Below are 14,781 nucleotides of genomic sequence, written 5' to 3' on the forward strand. Positions count from 1 at the left end.
TTTGCAAAGAACTAGGTCATTACTGTCTGCTAGTAAACCTGGAATAAAGACATTGGAGTAATGGACATGGAAAACCAGTAGTGATGGGTGACTGAATCTTTGCAGGATCATAGGCGTGTATAGGAAGTAGACATAGACACAAATATTTTTATAGTATGATTCTTGTTCCTATGAATTAGAAAATTTGTATGCTTTTAATCAAACAATTTAAAAGTAGCATGCAATAATGAGACTTAGAATTGATCCTTTGTTCTGAAGAGGAAAGGCACTTGAATCTCTTTGGATCTCCTGCTTTTAAGCCGCTTCTCTGTTTTCAAACCTTGGTGGGAAAAGCCTTAAAACTCAAGAGCCATGTCTTATTTTTTTTTACTTTGGGTAGTTACTTGTATCAAGTTTGTTCCTCTTGTCAGATTATTTTAATAGAACATCCAGATATCCCCTGGTAGGAAAAAATGTCCACAGCAAAAGAAACAATTTTGGCACGATGCTAGTTAATGCTGAGCATTGTATCAAGATAAATCTAATTTGCTGTATCATTCCTTAAAACAAGGCACTGTTTCTTGCTAATGAGGAAATAAGATCATCCTGATGGAAAAAATCCATCCCTGTTCATCCCTTAAGCATATGATGTAGGAGTGTTGCTGCTGTATTGTCTACAGTGGGATATATTTTATAGTTAGTTTAGAGAAAGGCCTGCAAACTCTTCAGCTTTCTGACCAATAAGGTCAGAAACCTTACTTGATTGTCTTTTCAACAACTCATTTTTCCTAAAGACTGCTGTGTTTCTAAAACTTGGAAAATTGTTTTCTTTCAGCTAGGATTCTGTATTTGAAATCTGTGCCACCTCTTTTGGCTTCCATTGCCATCTATTCCAGGAGACTATAGTGTTCTTCTGATGTCCTCAGAGAAAAAACTGAGCATTTTTCAGACCCCGTAATTCTTGGTTTGTTTTGTCCTTTCAATGGCATTCATTACAGAAGATGTGAAACAATTTAAGAAAGATAGCAAAGTAAAAAAGTGTCTTGTGAGAAAGAAATTAGGAGTCTTAGAAAACAGAATGGGGAAGAGAGATCCTTCTAAGTAATTCAGACTCTTAAGCTGTCATTTTTGAAATGATACTCTGTCGTAGTGTCACTCTGGAGAACCTCTTGTTTTCTCCTCTTACAAAGATGAGAGGGGTGAATCAACCTTAATGGTTCTTAGATGCTGTTTCTGTCTATTCTGAAAAATTTACACCTTAAAGTTCTCAAGCTCCATTCCATACTGTACTGATCAGACCAAAAAAAAAAAGAAAGCATTTTGAATTAAATATCTGAAAAAAAAAATGTAGAGGGTAGAGTATGTGCTTTTGTTCCAGTTTTAAGACACGTGCTTGTCAAGAAGCCTATCAGGGACATCTCTATTTTTGTGATTTCTCCTGTCCCCTATACAGTAGGATTTTAAAATGTTGATCCTTGGAGCATTACTGCTCTTCACAGCCATGATAAATGGAAGACAGAGTTATATCCAGAATCGCCTGGGAAAACTCTTGTGTTGTGTTCACTCTTGTATATTTTGGAGAATTTTCCAGTTGGCTGGTAAAGATGCATGACTGTTAGTTTTGGTTTCTGATATTTTTGTGGTCCAACCTCCAATTTATTTGAGCAAGATTAAGTATTAGTTGCTTATTAAAAGGCTCCTGAACCACAGCCCTTTTATGAGAAACTTCTGGAAGTAATTTAAAAAGATTAGGGTGGTTTTTTTCCGAGTATGATGGCAAAACCTCTAATGAGAGGAAAGACAATTCTTAGTGGAGAAAAATGTAACCATATTTGAATTTAAACATTTGCATTTTTCTTCATTAAGTTTGTTGATATGTTTCTTTGGTCTTTTTTTGTGTTCATGCAATTCTCAGGTATTTACCTGTATGCTACCCATTGCTTCTCTATAGCAATAAAAAAGTTTTATGTGTGATAAAATAGTGATCAGCAGACCACTAGGAGCTACAATAAGGACTCAAAGCAGCCTGAGCTGCAGTTACTTGGGAACATTTGCAGTGCCTACAGAGTGATACAGAATCTTGTGCAAGAGCAACTGCTGCCAGACTGATCTAAGCATGGACTTTCAAATATAAGGAATGTTTTTGCAATTACCACTTCAGAATTTGTATTGATTCGCAGTCCCAATAATTCTTACGCTTGGTAAAGCATGACATGACTAAGACATATAAGTTAAGCATCCAGTGATTTTTTTTTTTTTAACAGTATTGAGGATGCTGTGGCTACTTTTGCTCAGGCCAGACCTCCAGGTATTTATAAAGGTGACTATTTGAAGGAATTATTTCGTCGTTATGGCGATGAAGATGATGCACCAGCACCACCAGAGCTTCCAGAATGGTGCTTTGATGAAGAGGATGAAGAGGATGAAGATAATGGTAAAACTGGAGGCCCAGAATCAGAACCTGGATCATCAAGCTCTTCCTTTGGCAAGAGGAGAAAAGAACGCCTAAAACTGGTAATTTTGTTTTGGAACTTAATATTCTAATTGCTAAACATAATTTCATAACCTCATTTTACATGCTGTACACGTGTCACTGCTTGGGCAAATGGGGACTGGAAACATAGTCTCTAACTGGAAAAATTCCTAGATCCGTTGTAAACTTTTTTGTATTTCCTATGTGAACCTTGAACTTTAATATTCAACACCTCAAATATTCCAGTTGTAAAAATGACTTAGAAATTTTTTATTATAACAGTTTTTTGAGACAGTAAAGTGCTTCTTAATTATTCAGTCTCTCTTTAGTGATGAAATGATATTAGAGTTGGGTGGAAACAGCTCTTGTTTTTTTTTAGTCATGTGGATGAAATTCAAAATTTTTAAAATTCAGTGCTTGTTTTGGTAAACAGTCTTTCTTTGGGAAATTTTGTCGGATTGAAAATTGGATTAGCAAAAAGCAATATGAGCTTAAAAAAACCAAGGCAGCTTTGAAATTTTATTGTGTTCAAAGCTGTTTTAGCTTTATAAGAAATATGGCTGATCACTTACTGTGATTTCTGACATACACCTGCATCATTCTGATGAAATAGGTTACTGTAGTTGCCATTATATGGAACTAATACTCAAGTACAAAGATTATATTGGTATCATCTGAAGACTAATGACAGTTCTCTTCAAATTCCTGACTTGCTTTTTTATTTGCAAGTGAAGTAGGCTAGACTATTGCTGAGCACAAAATAGGTTGGGTTTTTTTCATAATAGTGAATTATTTCACTTGTGTGCTGAGGTGTGTTTACTTGCAGACACTTGGAAATCTTAATATTGAAATAGGCTGCAAAAAAGCATTTTGTTGTTACTGCAGCTGGTCAGAAAGGTTTACAGGTGGAGTATGGAAAACATTAGCCTGACAGGAATGCAAAATCTAGTCTTAAGAAGCAAGATGAACTTTGAAAATTTTCAAATTATCCCTCATCTGGAATAAAAAAATTTCCACACCATAAAAACATAGTAAAAGTATATTTAGGGGGTATGGCCTCCATTAACCTTTCAGTAAAACACGGATATCTAAATATTTTTGGGGGCCTAACACCATGAAGTTTTTTTGATGTGCCTTCTGGTACATTAGGAACTGAGGTGTTACGATGAATTACAATGACAGCCTCTTTTCATCGAGCGTAAAACTCAACTGGTCTATTTAACAGGAATGATACTGACTTCCCAGGCTTTTTCTTGTCTGACACCATAGTTTTGAAAGCTGGAAGCTAAATTATACGAATAAGCATATTAATAACTAAAAGTTAATGATGAGTTAGATAATTTGTGAAAGCAAGAATCATCTAGTTAATATGCATATTCGTATAATTCAGTTTTGCAGCTCTGGAGGAACATTCTTTGACACGAAGAAGAGGAGCGGGCAGAATTCTTTACCATGGTTCTTGGCTGGCAGATGGGACTGCTTCTTAACTCAGTAGAGATGGATACAGTCTATCTGTGATTCCTTGTAAATATGCTGTCTACAGGGGGAGTGAGTATCAGGTAAATACCTCTTGCTCAGATATTCTTATTTTACTCTCTGAAGGGCTACATTTTCAGTATTATGTTGGTTTCCTGCAGCAGATGTTTCCACCTTTATAATTTGTCTCTTTCCTAAAAGCCTAGGGGTAGGCAGTGTAAAACTAGAGGTAGCTGTAGTGATAGCTGTGTTGTGAATTTTTCTCATTTTGACCCAAATCTTTGTGGAGACAGAAGAGAAGTTTAGTAGTAGAGGAGGAGACAGCTCCCAGGCATCTTGCTAGGATAATGAATAGTCAGAAACAACTGCCAGCTAGCCTGTGAAATGAAGTTAGTACGCTGTCCATTTCAGAAGCTCTGATGTGAGAAACTTTACTGCAACATTGTTCATTAAAACTTCCATATTTTGATGTCAAAAAAATCTTGGCAGCCTTTCTTTCCTACACTACAGAAAATGTAGAAAATCATTAGAACATAAAGCTATTACAGTTTCCTTTGTCATGACATGAAGGAAGTTGACAGGTACCAGGAAATCTGCTTGTTGCAGTCTGAGGTGCCACACAGGAAATCCAAGCAAGCTTTGACTTTGTTAGTGCATGCAGTATTGATTGTAGCATCAAAACAGCATTATTAACTGAAATTTAGAATCTCACTTCAGGAAAAAAGTACTCCATTTTGCAAATTGGACTAAAAGTTGTAATTCTGAGCCAGAGCCTACCAGCCTTTTATGGGTCAAATGGAACTTTCATTGTTTTTTGAAGAGGCTTGTCTCTTCTAGTCCCACGTAAGTTGCGTTTTATGGGGTGTGAGATGCAGTGCTCCTGAAATGAATGGTGACATCTTAAACAATCTGGAAGAGATGGTGGCTGTTAATGATTTTCTTCATGATTTTGAGTGCAGGTGTCTTGTGGTCATCTGTGAGACAGAAGGAAGCAATTAAACTGATTTGACGTATTGATGATATTTATTAGTTAACTATTACAGTACATTGATTTTAAATATTAGTGACTTGAAGTTTTTCTGCCTAACCAACTCTCTTTTGCAAAGTTTAACCCTTGCACTTACTGTTCTGCTTGTGGGCATCTTGAAAGATATGGGAAAAATACTATTTTTTGATTTGGCAGCACCATTTTATGTGCTTGAATATGGGTATCATTTCCTTCTCCATGTTCAATGCTTATTGGTTCACTTTTTCCTTATAGTCCATACTTTTTGTACTACTGACCTTTGTTGTTATTCTTTGTATTCTGTCATGTTGACTCATGTTTTCCTGATGCTGTGGTGCCTGTAATTGAATGCAAGCCTCTAGTTGAGGCCATCCTTGTAAGGCTTAATAGGGAGAAATTAATTTCACATGTCTTAAGGCTAATATTTCTGTTTATATATCTCAACATAATTGCTTTTCACAAAGCAGAACAGTACTAATTCAGCTTTTGGTCTCTTGCTGCTTCCATGTCTTTTTCTCTAATTATCTACCAGTGTGTGTTTGTATAATTTCTTATCCATTATTAAGTGTAGAACTTTGTTTATACTGAATTGCACAGTGTTATTTCCAGCCCATTTTTAAAATTAAGGATAACACTGAGTCTTATACTACCATCCCAGTCTATATCCCTGTTACTAAAGTCAGAGATGTCACAAAAATAACAATGCTAATAGGAAGTTTGGTGGAAATAAATTAATTATCTTATGCTTAAACCAGACCCTGCAGATTCTTCCATTTTTGTTAATGAAATCCTGACTCCTCTGAACCTGGTTTTGAAACAGGTTACTCTTCTCTTTGTGGAAGTTACATCTACCCCATGTTTTCTGAGTTCCTCTATGAGGACAAGATAAGCAAACAAAAGAGAAACCAAGGCAAGTGCATGCAATGCCAATTCTGTGAAGCCTGTTTCGTTGTGAAAACCAAATGTTTAGTGGAACACCTTTGCTGCTGAGTGAGAGTTGGTATGATTTGGTTTTCTTTTTTGCTTGTACATGCCAAGAAGCAGTTACTGTGATTTGGACCTGTTTCTAGGTATTAAATCTCAGCTGATCAGTGCAATTCCCTGTCTCTCACTTCCTTCATTTTAGAAGATGTCTCTTCCCAACATGTTTTGAAATGTTTATTTTCTTCTGGGAGGTAATCTCTGGGCATATTGGCACACAGTCAAGTCTGAGTAGCTGAAGATAGCTCTCACCCAGGCCTGGTGATAGCCACTAGGGTCAGGAAGGTGTGTGTTTGGGGCTGTTCCCACTCACCCACTTCTCCAGATGGTTTAGGATATGAACCAACACAAGATGATCCACACTACCACTTCTCCTTCAGCTGAAGTGATGGGTGGAGAAATTCATGGCAAGGGGGGCAAGGTTAATTAGTACAGATGGTGTTTAGGTTGTGTGGAGTGTAGATACTAAATGCATGTAGTTTCCTTGGATCCTTTAAGGCTTATGACTCTGGTTTAGTTATCAGGTGCTGAGGAGTTGATGTGCTCCTGGTGATCTGAGTTTGCTGGAGTCCTGTACCATGGTCTCCAGTGTCCTGTTTTCAAATGCATTGGTAGCTGAACAGTAGGGTAAAAACTGCATGGGTCTGGCTCAGTTTTAGCACTTTATCCAAGGAATGTCCTCATGAAGCCTGGAGTGCTAAGTTAGCCAAGCACGAATGCCCAAGTGAGTCACACTGTTTTCATAGTGCTGTGCCTTAGCTACTGATTATACTTGAAGCAGATAATCTGCAAGAAACAATTTCAAGTAGGAATTTTGTGTTTATTACTTTTTCTTTTCTGGAAAAATCTTTCCTGTTCCCTGCCTGTTACTACAGTCTTAGCAGTCATACTGCCATTGCTCTCTGCCATTATTCACAGAAGCAAGGCAGAACCATCTTCTTTTGTTTCCTGGTGCTCTTTACCACTTATCAGAATTCAGACAATGTGCTGGCCAGGCACGAGTAGCTGTCTGCCTCTCTCGCCCACTCCCCTGTGTGCTGGTGCACCGGCTGGTGCCCATGAAAATTGGATGGGGTGAGTGACACACAGAAAGTCTGTGGAGCTCAAGGTAGTTAAGGTTATGAACCAGTATATATCTTTAGGATGTTCTGTTCTCAGAATGCGATTTGGTGATGTGACTGAACCAATCTTAACTAACTGCAGGCTGTATTGAAAACTGTGGTCCTGCTTTTCCTGCTTTCCCTTTTGCTTCCCTTGTGCTGGCACTAGTACTGAGTTATCCTATGGTGAGCTAGTTTAGGATACTATTTTGGCAGAAGATTACTGATTTATGATGTTATTTTTCCAAATTACTTCCTAGACTTGCTCAGGTGTATAACAGATGAGTGCCACAATGTGTGGGAATGCAGAGGAGAAAAAAACTACTGCTTTCAGCAGTAGTATGCAGCTGGATTTGTTAATACTAGTTTCTAGTATTTTAGAGAACAGAACTGAGATATTTGTATCTTCACGTGTAGGATTCAACAGGTCAATAGTCATGGTTTGATCATCTTCATGTGCACTGAAAATTTATTTGAGATTCTGTTGAATTAAGTCTAGTTGATTTGAGATCTCCATAGAAATCTTTGATTTTGTAGTTTTGTAGACCTGATGGCTTTCATGTGTTCTGTTATGCAAGATTTGTTTTTATTCCTCTTGGCATCAAACTTTTTCTAGAATGTACAAGTTATTTTAGAGTTTTATTTCCATTTTGGTTTTTTTGATCTCTACATAGGCTTTTCTGGGGCATTCAGGATAGCAGCTCCACTTTAATCACCTGATTTAGATTGAGAATAAATTATAAAAATATATATTACGCAAATATTTTGTTACAAATCTGCTGTTTATACTTCCTGTCCTGTTCAGTTTGTCCCAGATCAACTTTCTTGAGAGTATTGGCTAAGTAGTGTGTCTAAGTACTAGCTATCCCTTTCTTTTGCCTGTATACCTATTGCCTTTTTTTTTTTTTTTTTTAAATTATATTTTTTCCTTGTAAATAACTCATTTCAGTTCCTGGGTTTATAACATGGTTCACCTGTGAGTTTTCTGGCAAAGCTCAGCTAACGTATCTTGGCATTTGGGGGTAAATCTTAAGGAATGCAAAGCTACTATTCTAGACGGTTGTGAACACAGACTTAATCTTGTATTGACATATTCTGATTTGATTTTATGAAGGCTTTATTACTAAGTTTTAAAAAAAATTTCTTTTGTTTAGGGTGCAATTTTCATGGAAGGAATAACAGTTAAATGTGTGACCCAGGTGACAACACAACCAAAATTAGGAGGAATACAGCAAAAATGTCAGCAGTTCTGTGGATGGGAAGGGTATGAGAATATTTAGAACTTACTTATTAATACTATCTAGAAATGTTTTATATTTTGCAGAATCAAACTGCTCATTGTAAAATGAGAAAAAGGGTGACCATTTTTGGATGGATTTTTTGTTAAAAAAAGCCTCAAACACACTTGGCAATGAAAGTCTTGCGCTGTACTATGAAATGGAATGATCAGTTTTTGATGTTAAGAAACAAGATTCTAGAATTACTTTTCCATTGAGATAACAAAATGTTGCTGTTCAAATTCCAGATGTAGCCTAGTCCAGCTATTTGCGTAAAATTTAGTTCTTTCTCAAGCAGTAGATTTATCTATACCACTGCTATTACACTTCAGTACAGAGGTATAATACTCATTTTTGTAGCCCACTTGGATTTGTGTCCAATTCTGATGAAAATGTTGGTTTTAATGTCTATGGTTCTGAACTTTTCCATTCCAAAGCTGGTGATCCACACTGCTTCCTAACTTGTTGATGCTCATTGTGCCTGTAATTTTTAAATTAAATATCTCTTTCTGCAAAGTTAAAACTTTGAAGTTTCACATAATTTAGTGTTTTGTCATAAGCAAATAACCTTGCTCTTATGAGACAGGCTTTTGACTTCTATTGAAAAATACTTTATTGGAGAAGATGTTCTAACTCAGAGTTAACCTTGCAACAAGTTTGGCATGAAGTGTGACTTGAGTCTGATGTAAAGAGTGTATTTATTTTTGTGATTGTTTATTGCAGAACCATTAGTAAACATGATTCTTTTTATTAGGACTGGATTCCCTGGAGCGCAGCCTGTTTCCATGGACAAGCAAAATATTAAATTTTTGGAGCAGAAGCCATACAAAGTTAGCTGGAAAGCAGACGGCACCCGGTAAGTTCATTTTAAATGAAAAAGCAAAACCCAGTAAATTCGGTAGACAGTTTGTATTTTCTCAGGAAAGTGAATTTGCTTGTACAAAGGACAAAGCACAGCAACAAAACAGGCTCCAGAGATTAATTTTTATTCTGCCTTGGTACCCAACATTTGCTGAAGTTTGTGGCCAAGTTTCTTTCTAGCAGCTGTTTTATACACTGACTGTTAAAGGGGGGGTACCCTTACTCTTCTCCATAACCCTTGTCTGGCTGTCAGCCACAGCTTGCCACCAAGGTCTCTGAATAATCTTACATAACAGTGAGAGTTTGCTAAGGTGAAGACTTTATTTATAAGCTAAATTAAAACTTCTAATTGATCATTCAGAAGCTGGGTAGTATTAGAAGTTTTGTAGGGTTTTTTTTTTTTTTTGTTGTTGTTCATACTGTGATCCTTTGTTCAAGCACATAGTTCATGTAAGCTAAAGAGTCAATAGTTTTATCTTCCCTCACCAGTTCTCTTACATTCATTGCAGGGGTGCCTTTTCTTTAAGACTTTAACAAACTGCAACCTAATTGGACTGATTGGACATATTCTAAAGATTTCCTGAGTTCTTTTTATTGATAGGTTTGTTATCTTTAATAATAGAGTATCCTAGTTAATAAAAATCCTAGAGAATATGGGGAATTGGGTGTCTTACGAGAATTGCCAAGTGGCTCCACTTGAAGTCATTCAGGATTTAGGACAATTGAGCCAGAACTAAGCTGTCTTGTATAAAAAACCCCCAGACCCTTCAAGTGTCTCTCCTCTGTGGAGTTTGTGCTTCAAAGGTTTATTAGCTTGGGCTGAGCATGGCGTGAAAAGTCACAGTAAGCTTGCAGTCAGTGTGGCATCCAAGCATTAAGAAATATGTGGGAATAATTGGTTTACTAACACTGGCTTTATGCACAAGCACTTGGATAGTGCAGTGCAGGTGTTCTCAGGGTGGGAATTTACAGCAATGGGGTATTGGGAGGTCGAGGCATATTCTCAGAGCAGTACAGGGCATAGGACATTCCAAAGCTGCTGACCCTGAACAAATGAAGTCAGCCAGCTTAAACTGACCTGAAGGGTCTTTGTCGTATCCTATGTTATTAATTTGGAAAATTGATGTCTTATGTAATATTCTCATTTTCTTACTCAAATGTGTGGATGGGATGCCCACGTTCTGAGTACTAAAGCAATTATAGAGAATATAACAGAGTATCTGGAAGACTGTATTTTGTGAAAGAAATGAAAGTGTACATGTAATTTCTTGTAGAAATTTTCAGTATTTTGAACATACCATCCTGTGTTTTTAGTTTTAGAATGGTGGGAAAACAAAATGGATGAAGAACAAAACTGAAGGAACTAAATAGCTCTTTTAAATGTTTTCAAAACATAATAACTGCTAATAGATTATGAAGATACAGAGACTGATAGGTATATTCAGAGAAGAAAATGGAGCTACAGAGATCCGGTGTTAATGAAATTCACCTTAAGTAATATGAAAGAGAGATTGAAGATGAAAACCTGAGCTATTATTTGGACATTTAGACACTTTGGATGATTTGTATCCTAATCAACAATGAAAAATTATTATGATTATTTTTACATTGGACATGTTTCTAATTATTTTGTTGTTCTCCAGTGATCCAGACTCCATATGCAATTAAACGGATTTTCATTAGTTATTCTGAATGCTGGTGTTGACAGGCGTGACCTTCTTGAATTTAATATTAAGACATCAGTTAGTGGAGACCCTTTTATGGATCCCCTGCTAACATTATCTGGAGATGGAACCCCTGTCGTCAAATATCTCTGAAGCTATTCTGTTAAACGTAGTTTAGACTCAGCAGTCTGGACCTTGCCTATTAGAATATTATTAGGCTTGCATGCTTTTTTTTTGTTGTTGTTGCTTTGTTCTCTCTCTTTGCTTAAAAAGCACCGTTGTTTTGTCAACCCTATTGGACTTAAAGAAAAGCAGATGCACAAGTAATATTTTTCTGTTATACTTTCTCACTGAAATAAAACAGTTTTATTTTAGTTAATAGCGACATTTGCTCAATTCAGCCAAACTTCTTGAATTTCACTTTTTGTTAAATTACCTGTATTTTATTTCTGCAGCAGTAGTTTTTCCTAGAAGTTTCATGACCGAAGCATTTTTAATACATTCTCTTAACTGATATGCAGAGTCAGTAACTTCACTAAGGACTTCTACTTGTCTTCAAAAGCCTTTGCTACTCCTAGATTCTGATTGGAGCTGAACCTCTCGTCCTCTTTTTTAAGAGCTGTGTTGGTTTTGATTTTGTTGTGATTTTTTTTCTTTTTTTTCATTTCCCTGTTGTTTTTTTTTTTTTTTTTTTTTTTTTCCCCAGTGGTAGAACTGTGCATATTTTCTTTGTTTCTTAGCATTGTTTTATTTTTCTACCCATAATTTTAGAAAAAGTATTTCCCTAGGTAAAAGGGCATAATTTCTCATATAATGTTGACTAACAATGTGCAATTGATTTGTTAAATTATTTGATAGTGATTCTATAAAATATCTTGGGGAGATTTACTGGAGTAGTATCTTAGATATTTTTGTTAAGTGTGTGAGTTTCGAGTCTGATTTGAGTCAAAAGTGATCCTCCTCCATTCTCTTGGAACTCTGAGTTCAAAATCTTCTGACTTAGCCTTGCTTAGCCTAGTCTGTTGCGATTTGAAGAGTTTGTGCCTTCACTGTGGTCTTGTTTGTTCTTCCCCTGGTTTTCAGGGCCCTTGTTGCATAAGTATCAGCAGGGCACACCTTCTGATTCTGCTCCAGCATTCCTTCTGGCGCATGTTTGTTACAAAAGGAAAAATGCAGTGTGAACAAATACTTCTCCCCTCCTGTTTGTAAATGCCAGTGTATAAAGATGTGTGTATTTGTGTCTTAGGTTTAGAGAAATGAACTTCTAATTAAAAGATCTGTGAAGCTCATTTAGTATTGGCACTCTTTGGTGAAATATTTCCTTTGTACCAGCTACTTGGCTGTGTGTAAATACTGTATGCAAACTCATGCTGTTTTGGAGAAAATCACCTCTAAAATCATATTGCTTTAAATTATTATTATTTAAATAAAAGTCACTGAGTTCTGCAGCTATTCTGACTGGTTTGGTGTAAATTCTCTATATTTTTTTGGAACAATAATCGAACTATTGGTGTCTTATAAATAATTTTAATGCTAATCTATTAATAAGCCAAAGGGCAAATTTCCCACTAGTAAAATTATGCCTTTTGGCTTTGTTGAGATGAAATATATGTTTTATGTTAACAGTAACTACAAGGTAGATACATCTTTACAAATGTATCCAATTTTGCAGTGCTGTGTTTCTGAAATAGTAGTTACTGTCTGAGTAAGGTAATTGTAACAGTATGTTCCAGGCCTTGCTGGATGACTCTGCATTATCAGCTTTGTGCTGTAAAATGATTAGCCCAGGTGGGTAATGGCTTGTTGTATCCCTTCATATGGATCTCATTAATACTGTTTGTAGCAGATGCTTGTTCTAATGAGTGGAGCTGAATGTTCAGGCAGGGTAAAGTAATCAGACACCAGTTCTGAAGAAAAGACTGCTACCACCAAGAATAATAAAAAGCTTAAAAATGGCTGTGGAATAATTCAAATCAAAACAATGAAACAGGATTAGGTTTTTTCAGTGGTAAAATGTGACCTGCACAAAATGGAACCTTTTAAGGGGGAGTAAGTTATTTTCCTACATTTTTATGAATATCTTTTTTTTTTTTCACATTTGTACACATGCAGTTTTAGTGGAAAATAATAAATATGATCATAATACTATGGCTGTTCAATTATGTTAAGGCAGCTGTTTTAAAAAATGCCGAACAGGTAGTTCTTGCCAAAGGCTATTAAATTTGAAGAATATTAATGTAAATTTTGATGGCTTGCAGATATCTAAATGCGATTAAGTAGATGCAGAATAAAACAGCTCTTTGAGAATTGCTGCTAATTGTCTAACGTGTTTGTGACAAAATAGTTCGATACATCTGTGTAGCTGGTTTTTTCTTTCATGGTTAGCAAATTACATTTACATTAAAAGAAAGGCCTGTTGTTTAAGTAATTAACTTTTTGTTGTATCCGAATACAAAATAAAAATCGTAAATCTACACTTAACTGATGGGCATTTTTTTGATTATTAATCAAGTAAGTTTGATTTATCTTGACTGTATCAATCAATACATCTATATATCTGTGTATACATATATTGTGTCGAGAGTATCGATTTATATTGAATGTAATTATTTTGATTTAGTTACTATATTATCAAAGTTCTGATAATTTCCTAGGTTTTTTTTAGTTCAGCTTTTTGTAGAAGTTGAAGAAAATTTCTTTTTTTTTTTAAGAACTTTAAAATTATTGGCAGTTGCAGCCTTTTCAGAAACATATTTGTGACCCTTACTTGAAGGAAATCTATTTAGTATATTTTAGGATAACTTTTCTATAAATGTTATGAAAACAATGTTGAAGTTTCTCTCTGATTTCCATGGCTCAATAATTTTTCTTTCCCTACTCTTTGATCCTTTACCTGATGGGATGAAGCTTACATGCATGACTGAGAAATTGCCAGTTCCTAATATGAGAAGTTATCCAAAAGTCATTTGGTCAAGAGTAAACTGTGAAAAAATCATCACTGCTAAAGAACAACTCCTAAAAAAAGAGAAACCTGAGAAACAGATGTTTGTTTGTTTTAGAAATTAGGAGGTAAAAGGTACTAGCCCAAAATTAGGTGGCAAGGAAGCAAAATGGTTGCCTGTCTGCAAACACCTAAAGAAAAGATACTTGAATGGGTTCATGGAAACACTATTATCCCTGAGGAAGAGGAGAAAAAATTGAGGTAATAATGAGCATGAAGAAGGACAGAGAAGATTGGAGAGTAATACTAATCCAATTAAATCCCAAATCTATACACATGAGAACTCATTATTAAGAACAAGAGACCAGATTGTCATGAAAGCAGATCTGGAGTGTCCTGCGTTTGCAATGGAAAGCTCGTCTCCTGGGAGCAAAGATACTAATGTGGAGTTCAACTTGAAGGAGACTATTGGGAATGAGAAAGAAGCCATAGAATAATTTTCAGACTTTACAAATTATATGACCAGATTCTCATGGTTGTGAAATTTTCTGCCCAGTAGTGGAAAGTTCTGAAGTAGAGGTTTGCACAATTGATAGTGTGCTTTATTCCCTAATTTAGAGGAGGGGGGGCAAAAATGTAGGGTGTTGAGATTTTCAGACATCTTCAGAAATGGTTTTAGAAGGAAAGTTCAAGGCTGTTAATCACAACAAAGCATTTATGAGTAAAAGCGTGTTTCTCAAGGTATGAATACTCTCTCCATGGGCACCTTGCCTTCTGACCCAGATAGGTATTGAGAAAGTGAATTACTATAAATTGTGTTTTGAGTGTCTTGTCATTGAGTCATGTTTAGGGTTAATAGATGGTTGTGGTCTTTGAGTAAGGAAGGGATGTTAGCCTCCTAATCATAGGATAGGGTGAAGAACCCACACAAGAATCATCTGGCTGCTTTTAAACCACACCTTCCTTTCCTTTTGCTTCTTCTCCTCACTTATCTTAAGAAATAGGCTTAAATATTAATCAGTT

General features: G+C 35.9%; 1 protein-coding gene across 2 annotated transcripts in view; it reads left to right on the forward strand.

Moving 5' to 3' along the window:
- RNGTT (RNA guanylyltransferase and 5'-phosphatase) overlaps positions 1 to 14,781 on the forward strand; it is a 170,409-nt gene that overhangs the window by 17,586 nt on the left and 138,042 nt on the right. For both annotated transcript variants that reach the window (XM_066179570.1, XM_066179571.1), the window contains exons 6-8: positions 2,244 to 2,493; positions 8,170 to 8,279; positions 9,047 to 9,148. In XM_066179570.1, the coding sequence (XP_066035667.1) occupies positions 2,244 to 2,493; positions 8,170 to 8,279; positions 9,047 to 9,148 (462 nt within the window). The remainder of the gene's footprint in view (positions 1 to 2,243; positions 2,494 to 8,169; positions 8,280 to 9,046; positions 9,149 to 14,781) is intronic.

Source organism: Chamaea fasciata, unplaced genomic scaffold, assembly GCF_029207755.1.
Source record: "Chamaea fasciata isolate MVZ Bird 193981 ecotype frontalis unplaced genomic scaffold, bChaFas1.0.hap1 SCAF_3, whole genome shotgun sequence".
Lineage (NCBI taxonomy): Eukaryota > Metazoa > Chordata > Aves > Passeriformes > Sylviidae > Chamaea > Chamaea fasciata.